The sequence below is a fragment of the Aulonocara stuartgranti genome, assembly GCF_965226115.1.
Source record: "Aulonocara stuartgranti genome assembly, chromosome: 18".
In the NCBI taxonomy this organism is placed as follows: Eukaryota; Metazoa; Chordata; class Actinopteri; order Cichliformes; family Cichlidae; genus Aulonocara; species Aulonocara stuartgranti.
The window spans coordinates 33986654-34006304 of record NC_138954.1 but is presented as its reverse complement, the minus strand read 5'-3'; the positions used below and the strand labels follow the sequence as shown (position 1 = coordinate 34006304).

General features: G+C 44.6%; 2 protein-coding genes across 2 annotated transcripts in view; one reads left to right on the top strand and one right to left on the bottom strand.

Annotated features, from left to right (window-relative positions):
* The window catches only part of LOC309694714 (uncharacterized protein), a gene marked incomplete at its 3' end in the record, with an annotated part of 515021 nt that extends 504659 nt beyond the window's left edge, over positions 1-10362 (top strand). Inside the window, exon 2 of the mRNA XM_082514923.1 lies at positions 9434-10362. Within this exon, the coding sequence (XP_082371049.1) occupies positions 9505-10362 (858 nt within the window). The 5' untranslated portion in view covers positions 9434-9504. The remainder of the gene's footprint in view (positions 1-9433) is intronic.
* The window catches only part of LOC309694163 (disks large-associated protein 1-like), a 160339-nt gene that overhangs the window by 85831 nt on the left and 54857 nt on the right, over positions 1-19651 (bottom strand). The gene's annotated exons all lie outside the window — the stretch shown is intronic.

The window sequence follows — 19651 nt, the reverse complement described above, 5'->3', positions numbered from 1 at the left end:
TCGTGGTCGTAACCCATGAACCAAACAATGAACACCAGAGGTCAAGGGAGGCACTAAGCTGATGAAGGAGTCCTATTGGGCTTGGTTAGCCTGTGGGACTTCGGAGGCAGCTGTTAGGTACTGACAGGCCAAGTGGAACATGGCACGGGCAGCGGCTGAAGCAAAAACCGCCTCGAAGAGATTCTGCCAAACCATCAGGTGACTCAGGAGGGGGAAAGTGGGTGCCGGTGGAGTGCTGCTGACTTCGACTGAGAAAATTGCCATACGGTGGAAGGAATACTTCAAGGACCTCGTTAATCCCACTGTCACATCTTCCGTGGTGGAAGCAGAGTCTGGGGATGAAGGAGATGAATCTCCGGGGATGACGTCACTGAGGCAGTTTAACAACTCCTTGGTGGCAGAGCCCCTGGGGTGGATGAGGTCCGCCCTGAGTTCCTGAAGGCTCTGGATGTTGTAGGGCTGTCCTGGTTGACACGCCTCTACAATGTTGTGTGGAGATCACGGGAGGTACCTCTGGATTGGTAAACCCGGGTGGTGGTTCCCAGCTTTAAGAAAGGGGACCAAAGGGTGTGATCCCACTATAGGGGGATCACACTCCTCAGCCTCCCTGGGAAAGTCTATGTCAGGATGCTTGAAAGGAGAGTCCGCTAGCCTCAGATACAGGAGGAACAATGCGGTTTTCGTCCTGGTCATGGAACACTGGACCAGTTTCTTATCATCTCAAGAATACTTGAGGGTGCATGGGAGTTTGCCCAGCCAGTCTACATGAGTTTGTGGACTTGGCATTCGACCATGTCCCTCGGAGTGTCCTGTGGGGGGTGCTCCGGGAGTATGGGGTGTTTGGCCCAATGCTACGGGCCATTCAATCCTTATACAACCATCGCAAAAACTTGGTCCGCAGAGCCGGCAATAAGTCGGACTTGTTCCTGGTGGGTGATGGGCTCCGCCAGGGATGCCCATTGTCACCAATTCTGTTCATAATTTTTATGGACACAATTTCTAGGCATAGCCAAGTGGCGGAAGGCTTTCACTTGGGTGGTCTTTGCATCTCATCTCTGCTTTTCACAGATGATGTGGTTCTGTTGGCTTCATCAGGTGATGGCCTCCAGCTCGCACTGGAACAGTTTTGCAACCGAGTGTGAAGCAGAGGGAATGAGAATCAGCACCTCCAAATCTGACGACATGGTCCTCCGCCGGAAAAGGGTGGAGTGCCCACTCTGGTTTTTGAGCGAGTTCCTGCCCCAAGTAGGGGAGTTTAAGTATCTCGGGGTCTTGTTCACGAGTGACGGGAGAAGGGAGAGGGAGATCGACAGACAGATTGGTACTGCGGCTGCAGTGATGTGGATGCTGCACCGGTCTGTTGTGGTAAAGAAAGAGCTGAGTGTAAAAGAGAAAGATCTCTATTCCCTACCCTCGCCTATGGTCACGAGTTGTGGGTAGTGACTGAAAGAACGAGATCTCGGATACAAGTGGCAGAACTGGGCTTCCTCCAAAGGGTGGCTGGCCTTTCCTTTAGAGATAGGGTGTGAAGTTTAGCCATCCGGGAGGGGCTCAGAGTAGAGTCGCTGCTCCTTCATATCAAAAGGAGCTAGTTGAGATGGTTTGGGCATCTGACTCTGACTCTGTGCATTATTATAAATCCTCAAGTGATAATCCCCCCTTAGACTGTCTTGGTGCAAAACCAAGACATAAATCATGTCTCCTGGAAGGGGGAGGACGTATCACAGGCAGGGCACAGCGAGCTGAAATCTCTGAAACCGACTGGCCTTCACTTCCTACGAGACAGAGAAGCTCTTCTACCCCTGTATACGGGAGGAAACAGGACTGGACAACCGTGAATAGGAAGGTTAACAACAAACCTCCAAAACAACTGAATGTGAAACTGCAGAACAGATTTGCTCCACTATCAAAGGACCCTGGATCTATATCGGACAACCATCCATCTAAAAGCAGCGAAATAAGGTCTGAAAATCTGTTGAAAAGTGAAAGGCCACAGGGAAAGCTAAAGGCTAGGCCTGAAACTCTGATTGTGGGTGACTCTGCCGTAAAGGATGTACAAAGGATGTGCGGTAAGAACACTAAAGTCCTCTGCTTTCCTAACGATATGGTCAACAACCTGAAGGAGAGAATTCTTCAAATTGCAGATGAATATCCAACTGTGACAAACATTGTTCTGCATACAGGGTCAAACGATGTGTCCAAACAACAGTCGGAGGTTCTGAAACGGGACTTTACTGGATTATTAAATACTGTAAACTCTCTGAATGCAGCTGTATTCATCAGTGGACCTGTACCGCCGGTCAGAGGAGGAGACGAGAGATTCAGCAGGTTGTTTACACTGAATAAATGGCTTATATCAGCATGTGCTGACCACTCAGTGCATTTTATCGACAACTTTAATATTTTTTGGGAACGCAGGCATCTGTTCAAAGCAAATGGATTTAATTTTAACAAGTCAGGAGTGAAACTGTTCACCTCCAACTTGTTTTATTCCATACGTCATCCATCCGTGCTTGGTGCCAAGGCTGAGATAAACGAGGAGTTATCTCATAAAGAGGAACAAACAGTACTCCAAGAACAGACAAAGCCCAGCAGAAACCTTGAGGAGGAGCTCCATTTGCCCCCACCCGGGAAGAGCCTCAGAAAGGAGAGACATCCATGGCATCTGAGGAAGAGCCTCAGAAAGGAGAGACATCTAAGGCAAGAAGAGGGGTCCCTATTTGCCTCCAACTCTCTCAACAACACCAACGACCAGGACAAGGGACCACGACCTTCCCCAGTCCCCCAAACCCCTGACAGGCCATCACCCTCCTCCCCTCCCTTTCTCCCTCCTCCCCACACCTGAAATTCACTGAGGAGATGATGGAGCGGGTCAATGCTGGGCTCAGATCTACCCCCCGGCCCAATCCCTTTTTGTCCCCCATAAACCCCCACCAGAGCGCCCAAAGGTTCGCCATCGAGCCCCACCCTCAACAGAGCAATCGAAGTCACATTGCCCAGCCTCGCCCCCCTTAGTTCCTCTTCATGCTCTGTCTCCACAGTCTGATGCGTGATGTGTGAAGGGTCCGGGCTGTGAGGATTATGGCAGTGATGACTTTTCCCAGGAGAAGCTGGGACCCTGTTTACTAGAAGGTTTTAAAATTTCTGTACTTTTAGGTGACAGGAGACATGTGGCCTGGTCAAAACACAGAGAGCTGCACTCTAAAAGATCTTTAAACATAGTAAACATACCTTGTGTGCCACAGACTGCTCCCAAACACGAGGGGACAAGTAATACCTCTAAAACACTTAAGTTGGCTTTATTAAACATTAGATCTCTAGCTGGGAAAACATTTTTAATTAATGATTTAATCACTGAGCACAGCCTTGATTTTATGTTTTTAACTGAAACTTGGTTGGACCAAAGTAACAGTGGAGCTGTTCTCATCGAGACGACCCCTCCTAACTACAGTTTTATCAGTGAGGTCAGGGCGAGCAGGAGAGGAGGAGGGGTTGCTGTCTTATTTAATGAATCATTTCAATGTAAGCAGCTATCTCCTGGAAGTTTTCAGTCTTTTGAATATGTGGCTTTACAGCTGAAGGCCCCATCCAAAGTTGTGTTTCTTAATGTTTACAGGCCTCCCAAATACTGCACAGACTTTTTTAATGACCTCAGTGAACTGCTGTCTGTGATCTGTGTTGATTTTGACTGTGTAATTATTGCTGGGGATTTTAACATTCATGTGGACAACCCTCAGGACAAAGGGACTAAAGACCTGAGTAACACTCTGGGCAACTTTGGGCTGACTCAGCATGTAACAGAGGCCACACATAATAGAGGACACACTCTTGACCTACTGATCTCCAAAGGCCTGAGCATTTCAAAGGTTACTGTGTCTGATGTGGGCCTGTCTGATCATTACTGTGTTTTCTTTGAAAGTAAAATCTCAGCCCACACAAATATATCAACAACAGTGATCACAAAACGGTGTATAACTGAACACAGTAGTGCAATTTTTAACCAGGTCTTCCCATTAACACCTGACCTGCCCAGAGGGTCAGTCAATGAGCTCGTCAATAGCTTCAATGCTAACATGTTAAATGTAATGGACACTATTGCTCCCATTAACACTTAGACCCCCGGAGAGCAGTCATTTTGGTTTTCTACCTTAGACCCCTGCGGAGTCATCATTTTGCGTTTCTACCTTTAAAAGCCGGAGAGCAGTCAGTCAAATGCTGGAGTCGTTCATATGTATATTAGGTCGTTACCTAGGAATTCTGGAGGGAGGGGAGTGGGGGTGAGTGATTGAGGGGGTGGGGGAGTGGAGTGTTGCATGATGTCTTGGAAGCGGTTTCGTGCCATAGTTCCAATTATCTGTGGGTTTCCCAGGTTTGCTGACCAGCAGTCATTTACCGATGGAACCCTGTAAACCCCCCGCAAGATGACAATTGCAATAAATGCCATTAGTTCAGGGAGGTCCATGAACCAATGAACATGCTCCATGCACCACTCAGCAGGCCATTTGTAAATATGTGTACAAATGGTTGGTTTTTTGTACTGTTTTCATCAATAAATGTCAGCAACAAAGGACATACACCCATGTGTGTTGATTTCTCCCTAAGATGGCAAACTGAAACACTCCAAGTTGGTGACTTTTGGAGATTTGTTTCCCTGGATGATTGAGAATGCATCAAGATGAAACACAAAAGGAAGCTCACCGCTTTTGTTGCTGCCATAAATGCCATTAGTTCAGGGAGGTCCATGAACCAATGAACATGCTCCATGCACCACTCAGCAGGCCATTTGTAAATATGTGTACAAATGGTTGGTTTTTTGTACTGTTTTTATCAATAAATGTCAGCAACAAAGGACATACAAAGGACATGTGTTGATTTCTCCCTAAGATGGCAAACTGAAACACTGAAACACTCCACTCCCCCACCCCCTCAATCACTCAGTGAGTGATTGAGGGGGTGGGGGAGCTGCTAAAAGCGGTGAGCTTCCTTTTGTGTTTCATCTTGATGCATTCTCAATCATCCAGGGAAACAAATCTCCAAAAGTCACCAACTTGGAGTGTTTCAGTTTGCCATCTTAGGGAGAAATCAACACACATGGGTGTATGTCCTTTGTTGCTGACATTTATTGATAAAAACAGTACAAAAAACCAACCATTTGTACACATATTTACAAATGGCCTGCTGAGTGGTGCATGGAGCAAGTTTTGGGTGGCTTGCGACCTAAAATCCAAGTACACAGATGCAAAAAAAATCAGGCCACTGTGCGATGTGTTCACTGCTACAGGTACACATGTGGTAAATGCAGACGACAGATACCGTGGCAGTGCCAGGATTGTGAGTGATTGCTGAAAATGTTGAAATGTACTCACTCACTTTTTATCATTATTTGTAAATATGTGTACAAATGGTTGGTTTTTTGTACTGTTTTCATCAATAAATGTCAGCAACAAAGGACATACAAAGGAGATGTGTTGATTTCTCCCTAAGATGGCAAACTGAAACACTCCACTCCCCCACCCCCTCAATCACTCACCCCCACTCCCCTCCCTCCAGAATTCCTAGGTAACGACCTAATATACATATGAACGACTCCAGCATTTGACTGACTGCTCTCCGGCTTTTAAAGGTAGAAACGCAAAATGATGACTCCGCGGTCAATTTAGCCAATTTAGCTTCCACTTCCACCATTTGACTGCTCTCGGGTTTTATAGGTAGAAAGGTAGAAGCCTGGGGATGCTAGTGTTAAGGTGAAGGTTATCTCTGGAAGGAAAAAGTCTCCATGGAGAAACTCCACACTGGTGAAAAAAGAAAAAAGAGAGTGTAGGAAAGCTGAGCGCAGATGGAGAAAAACAAACCTCCAGGTTCATTATGACATTTATAAAGAGAAACTTCACAATTATAATTTACAACTGAGGAATGCAAGGAGGTCCTACTTCTCTGACATCATCACTAAAAACAGCCATAATGCTCGGGTCTTATTTTCTACAGTTGACAGGCTAACAAACCCTCCTGTGTCAGTGGCAGCTGAACTTCATTCGACCATGGCCTGCAATGACTTTGCCAAATTCTTCACTGAAAAAATCCAAAAAATTAGACAAGCAATTGGTACATCAACAGTAGATCCAGGATATGTACTGTGTCCACCAAAAAACTGTTTAAACACCATGAAACAGTTTCAACCTATTAACAGCAAAGACCTGGAGGACATCTTAGGTCAACTGAACTCCTCCTCCTGCTGTTTAGATGTCCTGCCAACAAGTTTTTTCAAAAAGGTCTCAAAGACTTTAGAGTCAGACCTGTTACAGATCGTCAACTTTTCTTTATTATCAGGTGTGTTTCCAGAATCACTAAAAACTGCTGTAATCAAACCTATACTGAAAAAGGACAATCTTGACAAGACACAAATGAACAACTACAGGCCGATCTCAAATCTCCCGTTTTTAAGTAAGATCATTGAAAAAGCAGTTTCTCAACAGCTCAGTTACTTCTTAAAACAGAATAACTGCTACGATGCCTTCCAGTCAGATTTGAGACAGAACCACAGCACTGAAACCGCTCTGACCAAAGTGTTTAATGACATATGTCTGAATACAGACAGTGGAAAAATGTCAGTCCTAGTTTTACTGGATCTCAGTGCAGCATTTGATACAGTTGACCACAACATATTACTCAAACGACTGGAGAACTGAACAGGTCTTTCAGGAACTGTACTAAACTGGTTCAAAACATACGTAGAAAACAGGAAATACTTTGTATCAATAGGTAACTTCACATCTGAGCAGACAAGTATCACATGTGGAGTTCCCCAAGGTTCCATCTTGGGACCCCTTCTGTTTAACATCTACATGCTCCCACTGGCACAGATTATAAACAACAACAAAATAAACTATCACAGCTATGCAGATGACACACAAATATATATCACAATGTCACCAGGAGCCCGAGGCCCTGTACAGGCTCTTGGTAAATGCATTGAGGAAATCAATGACTGGTTGTGCCACAATTTTCTCCAGCTAAACAAAAACAAAACTGAGGTAATAGTCTTTGGCGCCAAAGAAAAACGATTACAGGTCACCAGAGAACTTCAATCTATACATCTAAAAACCACAAACCAGGCGAGAAATTTGGGTGTAGTGATGGATGCAGACCTAAACTTAGAAAAACACATTAAGACAATAACAAAGTCAGCTTACTATCACCTCAAGAATATTTCAAGGATAAAAGATCTGATGTCTCAACAGGACCTGGAAAAACTAGTCCATGCATTCATCTTTAGTAGGCTTGATTACTGTAACAGCATCTTTACAGGTCTACCTAAAAAATCAGTCAGACAACTACAGCTCATTCAGAACTCTGCTGCTCGAGTCCTCACTAAGACCAAAAAAGTGGACCACATCAGTCCAGCTCTGAGGTCCTTACACTGGCTGTCTGTCCGTCAGAGGATAGACTTTAAAGTTCTGATGCTGGTCTATAAAGCTCTGAATGGTTTAGGACCAAAATACATCAGTGACCTCCTGACCCAGTATGAACCTTCCAGATCCCTCAGGTCATCTGGATCCGGTCTTTTATCAGTTCCCAGAGTCAGAACCAGACACGGAGAAGCTGCATTCAGCTTTTATGCTCCTTATATCTGGAACAAACTCCCAGAAAGCCTCAGATCAGCTGAAACACTCAGTTTATTTAAATCCAGGTTGAAGACTCACCTGTTCTCAGCTGCATTTGAATAAAGCACCAAATCCACACTTTAAGCTTAAATTTCAAAACTTACATTTAACTACTGATTTTATCTACTGTTCTGATTTTATCTGTTTTGATTTTATATACTGTTGTTTGTTTGTTTGTTTGTTAATTACTTAGTTAGTTTATTTGCTTGTTTTATTCAATTTTAAATCATGCTTTTTATTTGTTCTTGTTTCTAATGTCTCTGTAAAGCACTTTGAATCACCTTGTTGTTGAATTGTGCTATACAAATAAACTTGCCTTGCCTTGCCTTGACAAGGATGCCTCCTGGGAGCCTCCTGGGTGAGGTGTTCTGAGTATGTCCCACCGGGGGGAGGCCCCGGGGCAGAACCAGGACATGCTGGAAAGATTATATCTCTCTGGCCTGGGAACGCCTTGGTGTTCCCCCAGACAAGCTGGAGGAGGTGGCTGGGGAGAGGGAGGTCTGGGATTCTCTGTTTAGGCTGCTGCCCCCACAACCCTGCCCTGGATAAGCGGATTAAGATGGATGGATGGATGGATGGATGTCTTGTGTATTCACCATTGGGAACGGTGTGAATGCGCATTCATTTACAGGCAGACCTTTGTTCAGGGATTCTATAATTATAACAGAATCATAGTGTTGTGCCTTTCTATATAATAGTGATTTAGATATTTGCCTGCAGCAAATAAACTGGATGTTGTGCACATTTAATAAGCAAGACAGAAGACAGAAAGTGATGCTTGCACACTGTGATTATTGCTGACTTGTGTTCCTGAACATGAAAGCATAAAAACATTATTATTAGTAGATCAACTTTACACTCATTTTGTAGCATCAATTTCACTGCTTAATAAAACTCGTCTATGGTGTACAAATGGACAAACAGAAAAGAAAGCAAAAACACTGGAAGTTACTCTCACCTACAGAATGTGGTTATTATAACTGCACTGCCAGTATTCTTATACAAAATGCAAAAACTGAAATTGAAATGCTCTCCAATTATGCAACAATGTGTGTGTATTTTTTACAGAAATATGTGAAACTTTATTTTAAACATTTCAGGTGATTAACAAGGTCAGTGACCCTATTGGTAACCCTCACCATTATTGGCAACATCAGTTATGTCTGCTTATTTAGGTTGTCTGCTGCTAATCTTAGAATATCACTTTTGTGATTTGTTTCAGCACTCTGGAAAAAATTCTGCGCTTTAAAAAGGGACATATATGGACATTCCAACTCGTACATGTCCCACAAATGTCCAATCTACAGTATCTATTTAGTTATTTAGATAGGTGTAAGTACAACAACTCTATGTGCTGACAGGAAAGAGAATTAATAGTTATTAATAAATGACTCTGCAAACAGTAAACTCTTTAATAACACAATTTATTAAATATATTATGTAGCTATCTTAAAATTAAATGTCTTAACAGTAGTTTTACCAGTAATTTATATATTGCATAATTTTAAAATGCAGTAAATTGCCTGCTGTGAATCACCTTGTGGCGGGGCGTGGCCTGCGGTGCCGTGCAGAGGAGGCGGACGCACCTGCACGGCATCCGCAATCACGCCCCGCCGAATTAAATATTGTACTGGGTCCTGTGGTTGTGTTGTTGTGATAGTGTTGAGCGGGCAGCGGGAGAGCTGCAGCTCTGTGAGTATTGTGGACAGCAACTGTCAAAGCTTTAATAAAAAGCATCAAAATTCCACTGGGTCTGCCGTGTATGTTTACAGTGGTGCCGAAACCCAGGACGGGAGGCACGGCAGATCCAGGAGTGGGCCAGCAGAGGGAGGAGCTGGCGAGAATGGTGGCCGAGCTGGCGGCCACGCAGCAGGAGCAGGCGGCGGTGTGGCGCCGCAGGCGGGAAGAGCTGCAGGACCAGACTGAACGCCATCTGCAGAGAATGGAGAATCTGGCGGCGCTGATCCGGTCCTGCCCGACACCACCACCACCCCCACCGGCGCTCCCCAATGGCGCTGGAGTGGAGGAGATCCAGTCCGTGCAGGCGCCAGTGCCGGCCCCCAGGTTGCGACCAGCTAGCACGCAGCCTGCCACAGCGCCTGTCCCCACACCTCGCGTAGGAGCCGCTGGGGCTCTGCAGGGCCCGGTGCCCGTTCCTGCGCCCCGGAAGAAGGCGGCGGAGCCGGCAGCGGTGGAGGCGGCGCCCGAGGAGCCGCTCCAGCCGGGAGAGACAGCGGCGATGGCGGCGCCCGAGGAGCCGCTCCAGCCGGGAGAGACAGCGGCGATGGCGGCGCCCGAGGAGCCGCTCCAGCCGGGAGAGACAGCGGCGATGGCGGCGCCCGAGGAGCCGCTCCAGCCGGGAGAGACAGCGGCGATGGCGGCGCCCGAGGAGCCGCTCCAGCCGGTAGGGGCAGCGGCGATGGCGGCGCCCGAGGAGCCGCTCCAGCCGGTAGGGGCAGCGGCGGAGGCGCAGCGAGGGGAACGTGAGCTGCTCCCACCGGGAGGGGCGGAGAAGCCGCGGGATAAGTCGGTGGTGCCCGTGCTAAGGGAGTCCGCGCCACCGAAGCCCGAGGTTAGCAGGGTGAGCAGAGCGGCCTCACCTCCACCAGAGGCCGGTGCCTGCCGGACATCTGCCCAGCTGCCTGCGAGCCGGGGCGCACGACCGTACCGACCGCGCCGCGTCCACCTGCCACGTGGCTGACCTCTGGACCAGCTTCGCCGAAGCTGCTGGGTTCGCGGGCAGCCACTTGAACTCACAACTCCCCGTCGCTTGGCCAGGGCCCGGGGGCGCCGATGGTTCGAGCGGATCCCCTCTCCCGCTCGCGGTGGGGGGAGTACGTTCGGCCGGATGGTTCCCCGGCCTCAGTCGGGCGATGGGGGTATGTAGCGGGGCGTGGCCTGCGGTGCCGTGCAGAGGAGGTGGACGCACCTGCACGGCATCCGCAATCACGCCCCACCGAATTAAATATTGTACTGGGTCCTGTGGTTGTGTTGTTGTGATAGTGTTGAGCGGGCAGCGGGAGAGCTGCAGCTCTGAGTATTGTGGACAGCAACCGTCAAAGCTTTAATAAAAAGCATCAAAATGCCACTGGGTCTGCCGTGTATGTTTACACACCTGTATTTTTTTTTTTTTTACTCTGCCCTCTGGACATCTCTGGTAAATCGCTGCAGTAATTTTAAGACCAAAGGTAAGAGTGCACAGACTGTTATTAGCATCACAGGAGATTCTTTTGTCACACATTAGGTGACCATTCAAACAGCTCTCCGATCCCCACAAAAGGGCAGTGACTTCCAAATCCTGGCCCAAATATCCTCAATATGCCTGTGATTTTTACACATCTGTTGACAAGCAGCCCCCCTCATCTCTACCTGTCTCTAAAACGTTCTTATTGAATGCCACAAAAGATTTGTCTGATTCTTAAATTACTGTTACAATCCAGTTTTTTTTAAAAGTATGCATTTCAGAGTATGTTATTAAAATTGGTGTTAAGGCATCTGCCAACTTTGTGAGGTGATGTTGAATTTATAACAAAGAAACTTAAAAATGCCGCTTGTAGCCGCAATCTCTTTCTTCAGAATCAGAATCATCATACTTTATTAAACCCTAAGGGAATTATGTGGATTATAGTTGCTATTATGTGGGTTACAATTATATAATAATTCATATTTTTTTCGGTCACTACCCATAGCTCGTGACCATAGGTGAGGGTAGGGATGTAGCTCGACCGGTAAGTTGAGATGTTTCGCTTTTACAACAGGCTACATCACTGCAGCCACAGCACCAATCTGTCTGTTGATCTCCTGCTCCCTTCTAACGTCACTAGTGAACAACACCCCGAGATACTTGAACTCCTCCACTTGTGTAAGTACTCGAAAACTGTAAGTCATTCTCACAATTCAAATAGAAGTCTGAACATTTTCCATTTTCCACCAGTCTCAGAAATAACATCCACATGTGGAAATTAATACACAAGAATATTTTTTTCTGTATATTGTATCTATTTATTAGATTAGATTGAAATGGATGAATGAAGAACTGTTCACTGTTCTTCATTTATGGTGATTACAGTATAAAATGTATCCATCTATTTTTCACTTTAATGTTTTATATTTTAATGGGTGAAGAGGTTCATGAGTGAAAGCTTTCAAAAGAATGGGATATTCAAGGCATTTCATTTGATCTATATTAATATTTATTAATCACAACAAAAGTGCCCTCAATGCGCTTCATATTATAAGGTAAAGACCCTACAATAACACTGATAAAATCTTCTACAGCTAAGTATCCAAGCCAAAGTTTTTATGACACAGCACTAACTCTTGGTGCCAAGAGAGCGAATCCCCTTTACTTTCTCTTTCCATCTTTGCTCAGTGTAACTTGATTATGACAAACAAATTATGCACACTATGTACACTTATACACTTATTCTTTTTGTGTGACGTGTCAGACTGTATTATTGTAAGCTCTTTACCTCACAATGTAAAGTGTCTCAAGGTGACTATTTGGTAAAATATATAAATAAAAATTAATTGAACTGAACTGAATAGAGATCCTAATCTCTGCCTACCAAGTCACTAAATCAGTTTTTTCTTTTCTGTATGTTTACGTGTTTCTTTCTATATAGAAAGCACAGTACAAACTGCTTAAAAAAGCAAAAGTATCAAATACAGGAAATAAAAAGACAATTCAAAGCAAATCAAAATCTTTGTTATCATAAAAGTGTGCTTTAAGATATGACTTGGAGAAAGTCACTGACTCCACCGACCTGATTTCCTTGGGCAGGTCGTTCCAGAGCCTCGGGGCTCTGTCCCTTTTAGTTTTCAGGTGGACCCCTGGAACAGACAAAAAACCTCTACCTGAGGATTTCACGGATATACAGGTGCATATGAGAGCCTATAGGTACTAGTTAATATCAGTAATACAAATTGTGTAATTTAGACATTACTCTAACACAATCCCATTAATAGTTGTGTGACACTGCAAACCCATCGCGCATTGTAAAAACTAATTTGGCTGCTTCTAAAGCAAGACACATACTTGTGTCTGGATGCCTATGTCAGGATTTTCCTCCTTCACTCTGACACTCCAGGTTCAGTTCAGTTCAGTTCTGCAGATTGAAGACTCAGTGTAGTATTACAGGAGTGAGCCTAACACTGTGCTCACAACTTTGAGACATCTACCACTTGTTGTGATAAACCTTCCCCCTTTCATTCCAAATATATTAAAAATCCTGACAAACTACAAGAAATAATGGCATGTCACAAACCATAGAAAATCTGCTCTCTGGGCCTATGTAAGATGGTGGTAGAGGTGGGAATGGTGGAATTTGGCATCACCATCTCTCCACGCTTTTTAGGAGGTTAAGCTGATACCCCCTTTGTGGCTCCTCCCCTGTCTGACTGCACCACTTCATACTCAACATTACCCACTCGCCGTGTGACCACAAAGGGTCCTTGTTAGTTGGTGAGTAACTCTGCACTAGTTTGGTGGACCAGGGTCTGCATACAGCCCAAGTCCACCATAGCCTGACGTGTACCCCCCCAGGCACCTGAACAGAACAAAGCCATCCCTTTTGGACTGAGGGAAGGTATTGGGGGCCCGGCGACGCAGAACACCTGACCCACCTCCAGTAACAGACACTCATGGAGGAGGTGTCCCGTACCATCAACACTCATGCCCTGACATCTGTACAACCATCAGTGAGTCAGGTGCAATGCCCGAAGCCGCCGGGACCTGGGGAGAGGCAGCAGAGAGGAATGGATTAGTATTACATCGCAGGCACTCCTCAGTGGCCGGAGGTGTTGGGAGACTGCTGGGAAGCCTTTTCCTCTGGGCCAGAATTTGGCGTTGCCTCCCACCCCACCCCCATCTATAAAGTGCTCCAGCATGATCAGGTCGAGCAGCTGTGCTTCTCCCGGTGAAAGGCCAGGCTGCAATCACTCCATCCCACAGCAATTGGGGATAAGCAAAGGGTCGGTTTTGCACCACCATATAACCCCCCCGGCGCTGCTGGACCTCCAGGAACAGACCCGCCTGGTCTGGGATAGCCTTGCAAACACCATTTAAGTCACACCTCAACATCGACGACAGGGTGATTGCAGTTGTGACCTTGAGAACCTCCAGAAAGGATTGTGGATCACCCCCCTTTGGTCATCCTGTGCGAAAACAGCGGAGAAGAGGCACCAGAGCGACCAGGTTTTCGAACACTTGTGTCTGCCGCTCAGCCTAGTCATGCAGCACCTCTAGCTGCTTGCACTGGGCCGCTCCCTGCTCCCGGTGCATAGCCCCCAGCTCTGCCAACAACTGAGCCAGGGCATGCACTGGCTGCACAGTCTGTGGATCAGACATCTTGCGGCACCACTGTGAACAGTTAGGACCCAGAACACACACAGCAGCTGTGAGAACTCTTTTATTGTGTGTTGTGCTTTGCCGCAGCTTTCGAGCTGTCACATCCTACACTTCCCTCTCCTCTTCGGCGTCACTGAAGTAGCATGACCGCAATTACTTAAGTGCTGTCAGCTGCCCTAACAGCCTCCCTGGCACTGTCCCTCAAGCCCGCTGCACCTCCCCTCAGAACACACCTCCACCGCAACTCCATTGTCCATTCATTTCAGACACTGTTTACTGTGGGCAAAATTGGCCTTTTAAACACCAAAATAGGGTTTGATGTTGTTAGTAAATTTGGCCATATTGTTCTTCTATTGGTCTTTCTACTTCTGGTCTGTCTTCCTGTTTTGTTTTACTTAGGAGGTTGTGTGTTTCTTCTACTCTTTTTTTATCTTTATTTTTTATCAGTGATTACAGGTTTGCCTTTATTCATTTAACCTGCCTCCATGACTACTCTCCAGTGGAAGTGGCAAGCTGTAACTGGATGTAGAGCAGTGAGTCCACTTCAGCTGATCTCAGATATTTATATTACTCCATCTCTCAGAAGGTCTGACCATGATCTGTGCATAACTTTATGACTGCATTACAAATGCTTCACATAAGGAATGCAGTCTAATATGAGGCATTTCCAGGGAGAACCCACGGTTGCTTGGTGCTTTCACTGTTAGATATAGCTTGGACTGTTCAGGTTTCAATTTCCTTTAATATAGATAAAGATAAAACCAGCTAACTATAATCAGGATTCTGTAGTTTTCCCTTTGACAATGGGCTGGTGTACAATCCTTATACAAGACGCAATATACAGGGACCACAATATGCATAAAGTATGAATCAATTACACTTAGTCATGCAATGCAAACTTTGCAATAATAATTCAAATGTATATAGGCGTTTAGCATTTTAGAATTCATTTCTATAATGCTAAATCATATAAAAACTTTGTCTGTCTTGTTGCTTTGGATGAAGCAGTGGAATAAATTTCAGAGCACCATAGCATCAGCTTGTTCTTTTATCCAAAAGACATGATGATGACTTTAACTTAGTAATTATGGAAGATAGCTGAATAATTGTAGGAAGTTCAAATTTGGATAGAGAAACAAGGACACCCAGGCCTCCCTCTCCCCAGCTACCTCCTCCGGCTTTTCCAGGGGAACACCAAGGTGTTCCCAGGCAAGTCAAAAGATATAACCTTTCAGTGTGTCCTGAGTCTGCCCCAGGGGTCTCCTCCTTGTGGGACCTGCCAGGAACACCTCTCCCAGGAGCAAGCACTCCACCCTTTTCCAGCTGAGGACCATGGCCTTGAACTTGGAGGTGCTTTGAGTTGTGACAAGTTTCTGAGATCAAATAGACACTTTCTGCCACTTGGCTATGCCTAGAAATTCTGTCCATAAAAAAAAAAAAAATAATAATAATAATGGATAGTTTATTGATCCCCATGGGGAAATTACTTGTTTTTTCTCTGCATTTGACCCATTCACTCAGTGAAGCAGTGGGCAGCCCACTAAGCAGGCGCCCGGGGAGCAGTGTGTAGGGACGGTACCTTGCTCAGGGTAGCCGTTAAGTGGATTCGAACCGCCGACCTTCCGATCATGGGGCGACCACTTTACCTACTGAGCTATCCCTGCCCCATGAACACAATCATGAACACAATCAGTGACAAAGTCCATCTCTGGTGGAGTCCAACACCCACCGGGAATAAGTCCAACTTATTGCCATGGACCAAGCTCTTGCAATGGTTGTAAGGATCAAATGACCCTATACTCACCCTAAAATGAGATCCGATGGCTCTCTGACCTTAGTATTTGTCCCTGAATACAGGTTCTCACGCAAAAAGCCCAGGGACTTCTAACTCTTCATGACCCACGTCAGGGCTGAGGTATGCAATATGTGACCAGCAGAGAAAATATCTGACAAAGTCTTAATATGTAGCTAATGTATTCCTCCATGGGCTGGAGGGATTTAGTTCTGTACATTGCCACAATGAATAAAAATGACACTGAAGAGCTGTTTCATTGTTTCAGCTTTTTTTGGAAGTGCAGTCTATTCTATCTATGTTTTAGGCTTATGAGTGGCTTGCAACTTTCAGTGAACCTTTTGTATTTCCTTTCCTGCAGTCTTCTTTTTATGGTAGACTTGGATATCCACTATATTCACTTTGTTGGATGTTGTGAAGCAGTTTCTCATCACCATTAGGGCTGGGCTATATCATACCGTTCACAGTAATACCGGTATAATGTTGGGCAATAATAAGAAAATGAAATATCGCAATAGAATTTGGGTAAAATGCACATGCGCAGTGCCTTTGTTTTCATACGCACATGGCGGAAAATGCATGGCGGCGACGGAGAATAAGAAGGGCGAAAGCGGATCGTTGAATGAAACAGATGAACCAGAACTGGTTTGTAAAAATGCTGCAACTTCAGTGGTGTGGAACTGGTTTGGCTTTTGTCCATCAGATACACAACAAAGCACTATTTTTGGTAGCGCATGCTAGCAGGCCGTCGTTATTACCATGTTTTTTGGAAAATACGGCACTTAAAATCAATCCTTTGATTTTTCTGAAAGTCGACAGATCCCCTTATAATCCCGTGTGACTTATGTATGAACTCTGGTTGTGTTTACTGACCTCGAAACGATTTTATGTACACGGCGCTCGAAAATCTGTCAAATGTTTTAGTACGACTTTTTCTAAGCTACGAACCCGCACCGCTTGATGGATTGTCGGAGCATTACGGCTATCGCAGGCAGGAGCCTCGCAGAGTGATACGTACTGTGCTTCAACATAATATTACCATATTGTGTGTGTATAACCTCTTTTTAAGTGTTGTGGATATTATACATGGTTATGCTGAGGATATGTCGGCCAGTTTCCACTGGAAATGCCTTTTGGTTGAACTGTCAGCGAGAAATTTGCATTTGCACTGTTAAAGTTTATATAACTTTAATGCATAAATATTTTTGGTCATATCGCTCTGCTCTAATCACAATGGATATGAAGATGAGATGACGCTGCATACGGATGTACGGATGCACCACAGCGCTTCTAATTACTGTGCACTTTTTGTGTTTTTGTTTCCTTTTTGTTGTATCTTCCTGAAGTGCACTGATCATCAGAAACTGATAAACATCAGCCTTAGCCTGAACCCGGACTTTACTTCAAGTTGGATCAACAGTATCCCACCCAAGATTGCGAGACCACTGGGTGCACCATGGGTAATTGTCTGGAACAGCAAGTGACGCAGACGGTGCAGGGAGAAAAAATAAAATGCAGGACTGACTATCGCTTCCAGCTGCGAAAACAAGAACCCGCTTCCATCTATCATCAACACCATATCCCTTGCAAACAAAACAAAGGAGCGACAATCAGAGCTTTACTACAACCTCTTTGTCTAGGAGTGTAACTGAATTCTGGCTAAAAAATAAAAATAAAGGGCTATTCTATTTTATTCTTCGATTCTGTTTTGATCATCCACCAAATCAAATCAAATCAAATCACTTTTATTGTCACATCACATGTGCAGGTACATTGGTACAGCACATGTGAGTGAAATTCTTGTGTGCGAGCTTCACAAGCAACAGAGTTGTGCAAAATACAATAATGTAAACAAGCAAAATACAAGAATGGCTACATCTGAAACTAATAAATATATGTACAATATATAATAGTATATGCATTTCTGGATGTGTATACTAAATATTTTTCTACGTGTGTGTGTGTGTGTGTGTGTGTGTGTGTGTGTGTGTACACATATTTTACAAATTAAATAGAGTAAACAATAAATAGAATATATAAAATAAATAAAATAAAATATACAGAGTGAGACATGTGCAAAACAGTGGCGTTACTGTACAGTATGGAGTGCATAATGTTAAAGTTCCAGTAGTGAAGCTGAGGTGTCTATGACGTGTTCAGCAGTCTGATGGCCTGATGGAAGAAGCTGTCTCTCAGTCTGCTGGTACGGGACCGGATGCTGCAGAACCTCCTTCCTGATGGAAGCAGTCTGAACAGTTTATGGCTGGGGTGACTGGAGTCCTTGATGATCCTCCCCGCTTTCCTCAGGCAGCGCTTCCTGTAGATGTCTTGGAGGGAGGGAAGCTCACCTCCAATTATCCGTTCAGAGCACCGCACTACTCGCTGGAGAGCTTTGCAGTTGTAGGCGGTGCTGTTGCCATACCAGGTGGTGATGCATCCAGTGAGGATGCTCTCAATGGCACTGTTATCTTCCGTGGACATTCAGGTCTTTTTGCATTGCTGAGTTTAACATTGCTTGCTTTCTTTCTCAGGATGTACCAAACTATAGATTTTGTCACTCCTAATATTGGAGCGGTATTGCAGTTTCTCAGATGGCTTAAGGACGGCTTGTTTCACCTACATGGAGAGCTTCTTTGACTTCATGATGTCTGTTCACAGCAAAACCATCTAAATGGAAGCACCACATCTCAAATCAGCACCAGGCCTTTTAAGGCCAGTAAGGTTTGCTGTCCCACCTCTAGCTATTCACTGTTTGGTTACTTATACCTGCACAAGCCACATCTGTAGTAGGAAGTAAGGATAAGTAAAAGAAATGCTGTTGCTTCTGAAGTACTGAAGTGGACAAAAACTTCATGCCAATTCATCCAAAGTCTGAAACCCCTGGCTATATATGAAACCACCAAAGAAGTAACCGTACTGTCACAGTATAGCTTATGCATTAAAAAAATAAGTAAATTGGGTGGTTGTTACATTTACAAGAGTCTAACTTGTAATTGGAACAGAAAAATTTCTTGTTTCTAAGGTGAACGTAATTATATCATGTTAGAGCTGCATGAAATTCAGAAATGCAATTTAATCACGTGGAAATCCTTTCCATGATTTTTGTTTATGTTCATTCAAATTGTTATTTTTTTTGAGTGTGGGGATCTAAATAACCAGTTTTCTCTTGTTATTCTTGTTTATTTCTCTTGTTGCTGTATTCAAAAGAAATGTGAGAAGCTCACACACATGCTCACTCTATAGCCTTCCTCCTCCTCTAATAATGTACACAGAATCACAACAGTATGCCCGGTTGCCCCAAGTTGATGTTCTGAGGACCAAATCATTGTGCATTGTCAATGCAACACCATATATATTACACTGTTTAATCCATCTGTGCATCTTTGTTTGACATAATGTGCTGATTATTGTGTTATTAAAGTCCAAATGAAATACTTTACAATCTTTATTTAAAAAAAAAAATTGGTCAAAATAGTTGACTAATTGTGGTAGCTAAGTGGTATAAAAGGCAAAAACACATAACACAAAGCCTTCACGTAGCAATAACAGCATTATTAATAAAAAAAAACATTCTGTTGGTTTACTATGAAAATGCAGTTGCTGCTTTGCACAGCTAAAATAAAATGTCAGCTAACACATCAGTGTTCATTTACTCTCTGTTTTTGTTTTGGGGGGGGGGTTAATCTATAAGAACTACTGTTATTGCCCTGAATATGTTCCACAGTTCTTTACCAGAGTAGAGTCTTTATTGCCAACACTCAGTGTAGACATTTGCTTTAAACAGTTAATTTCTAAGTCATACGTATGTCTAATATGTATGACATATGATGTATGTTTAAGTCAGCTTCT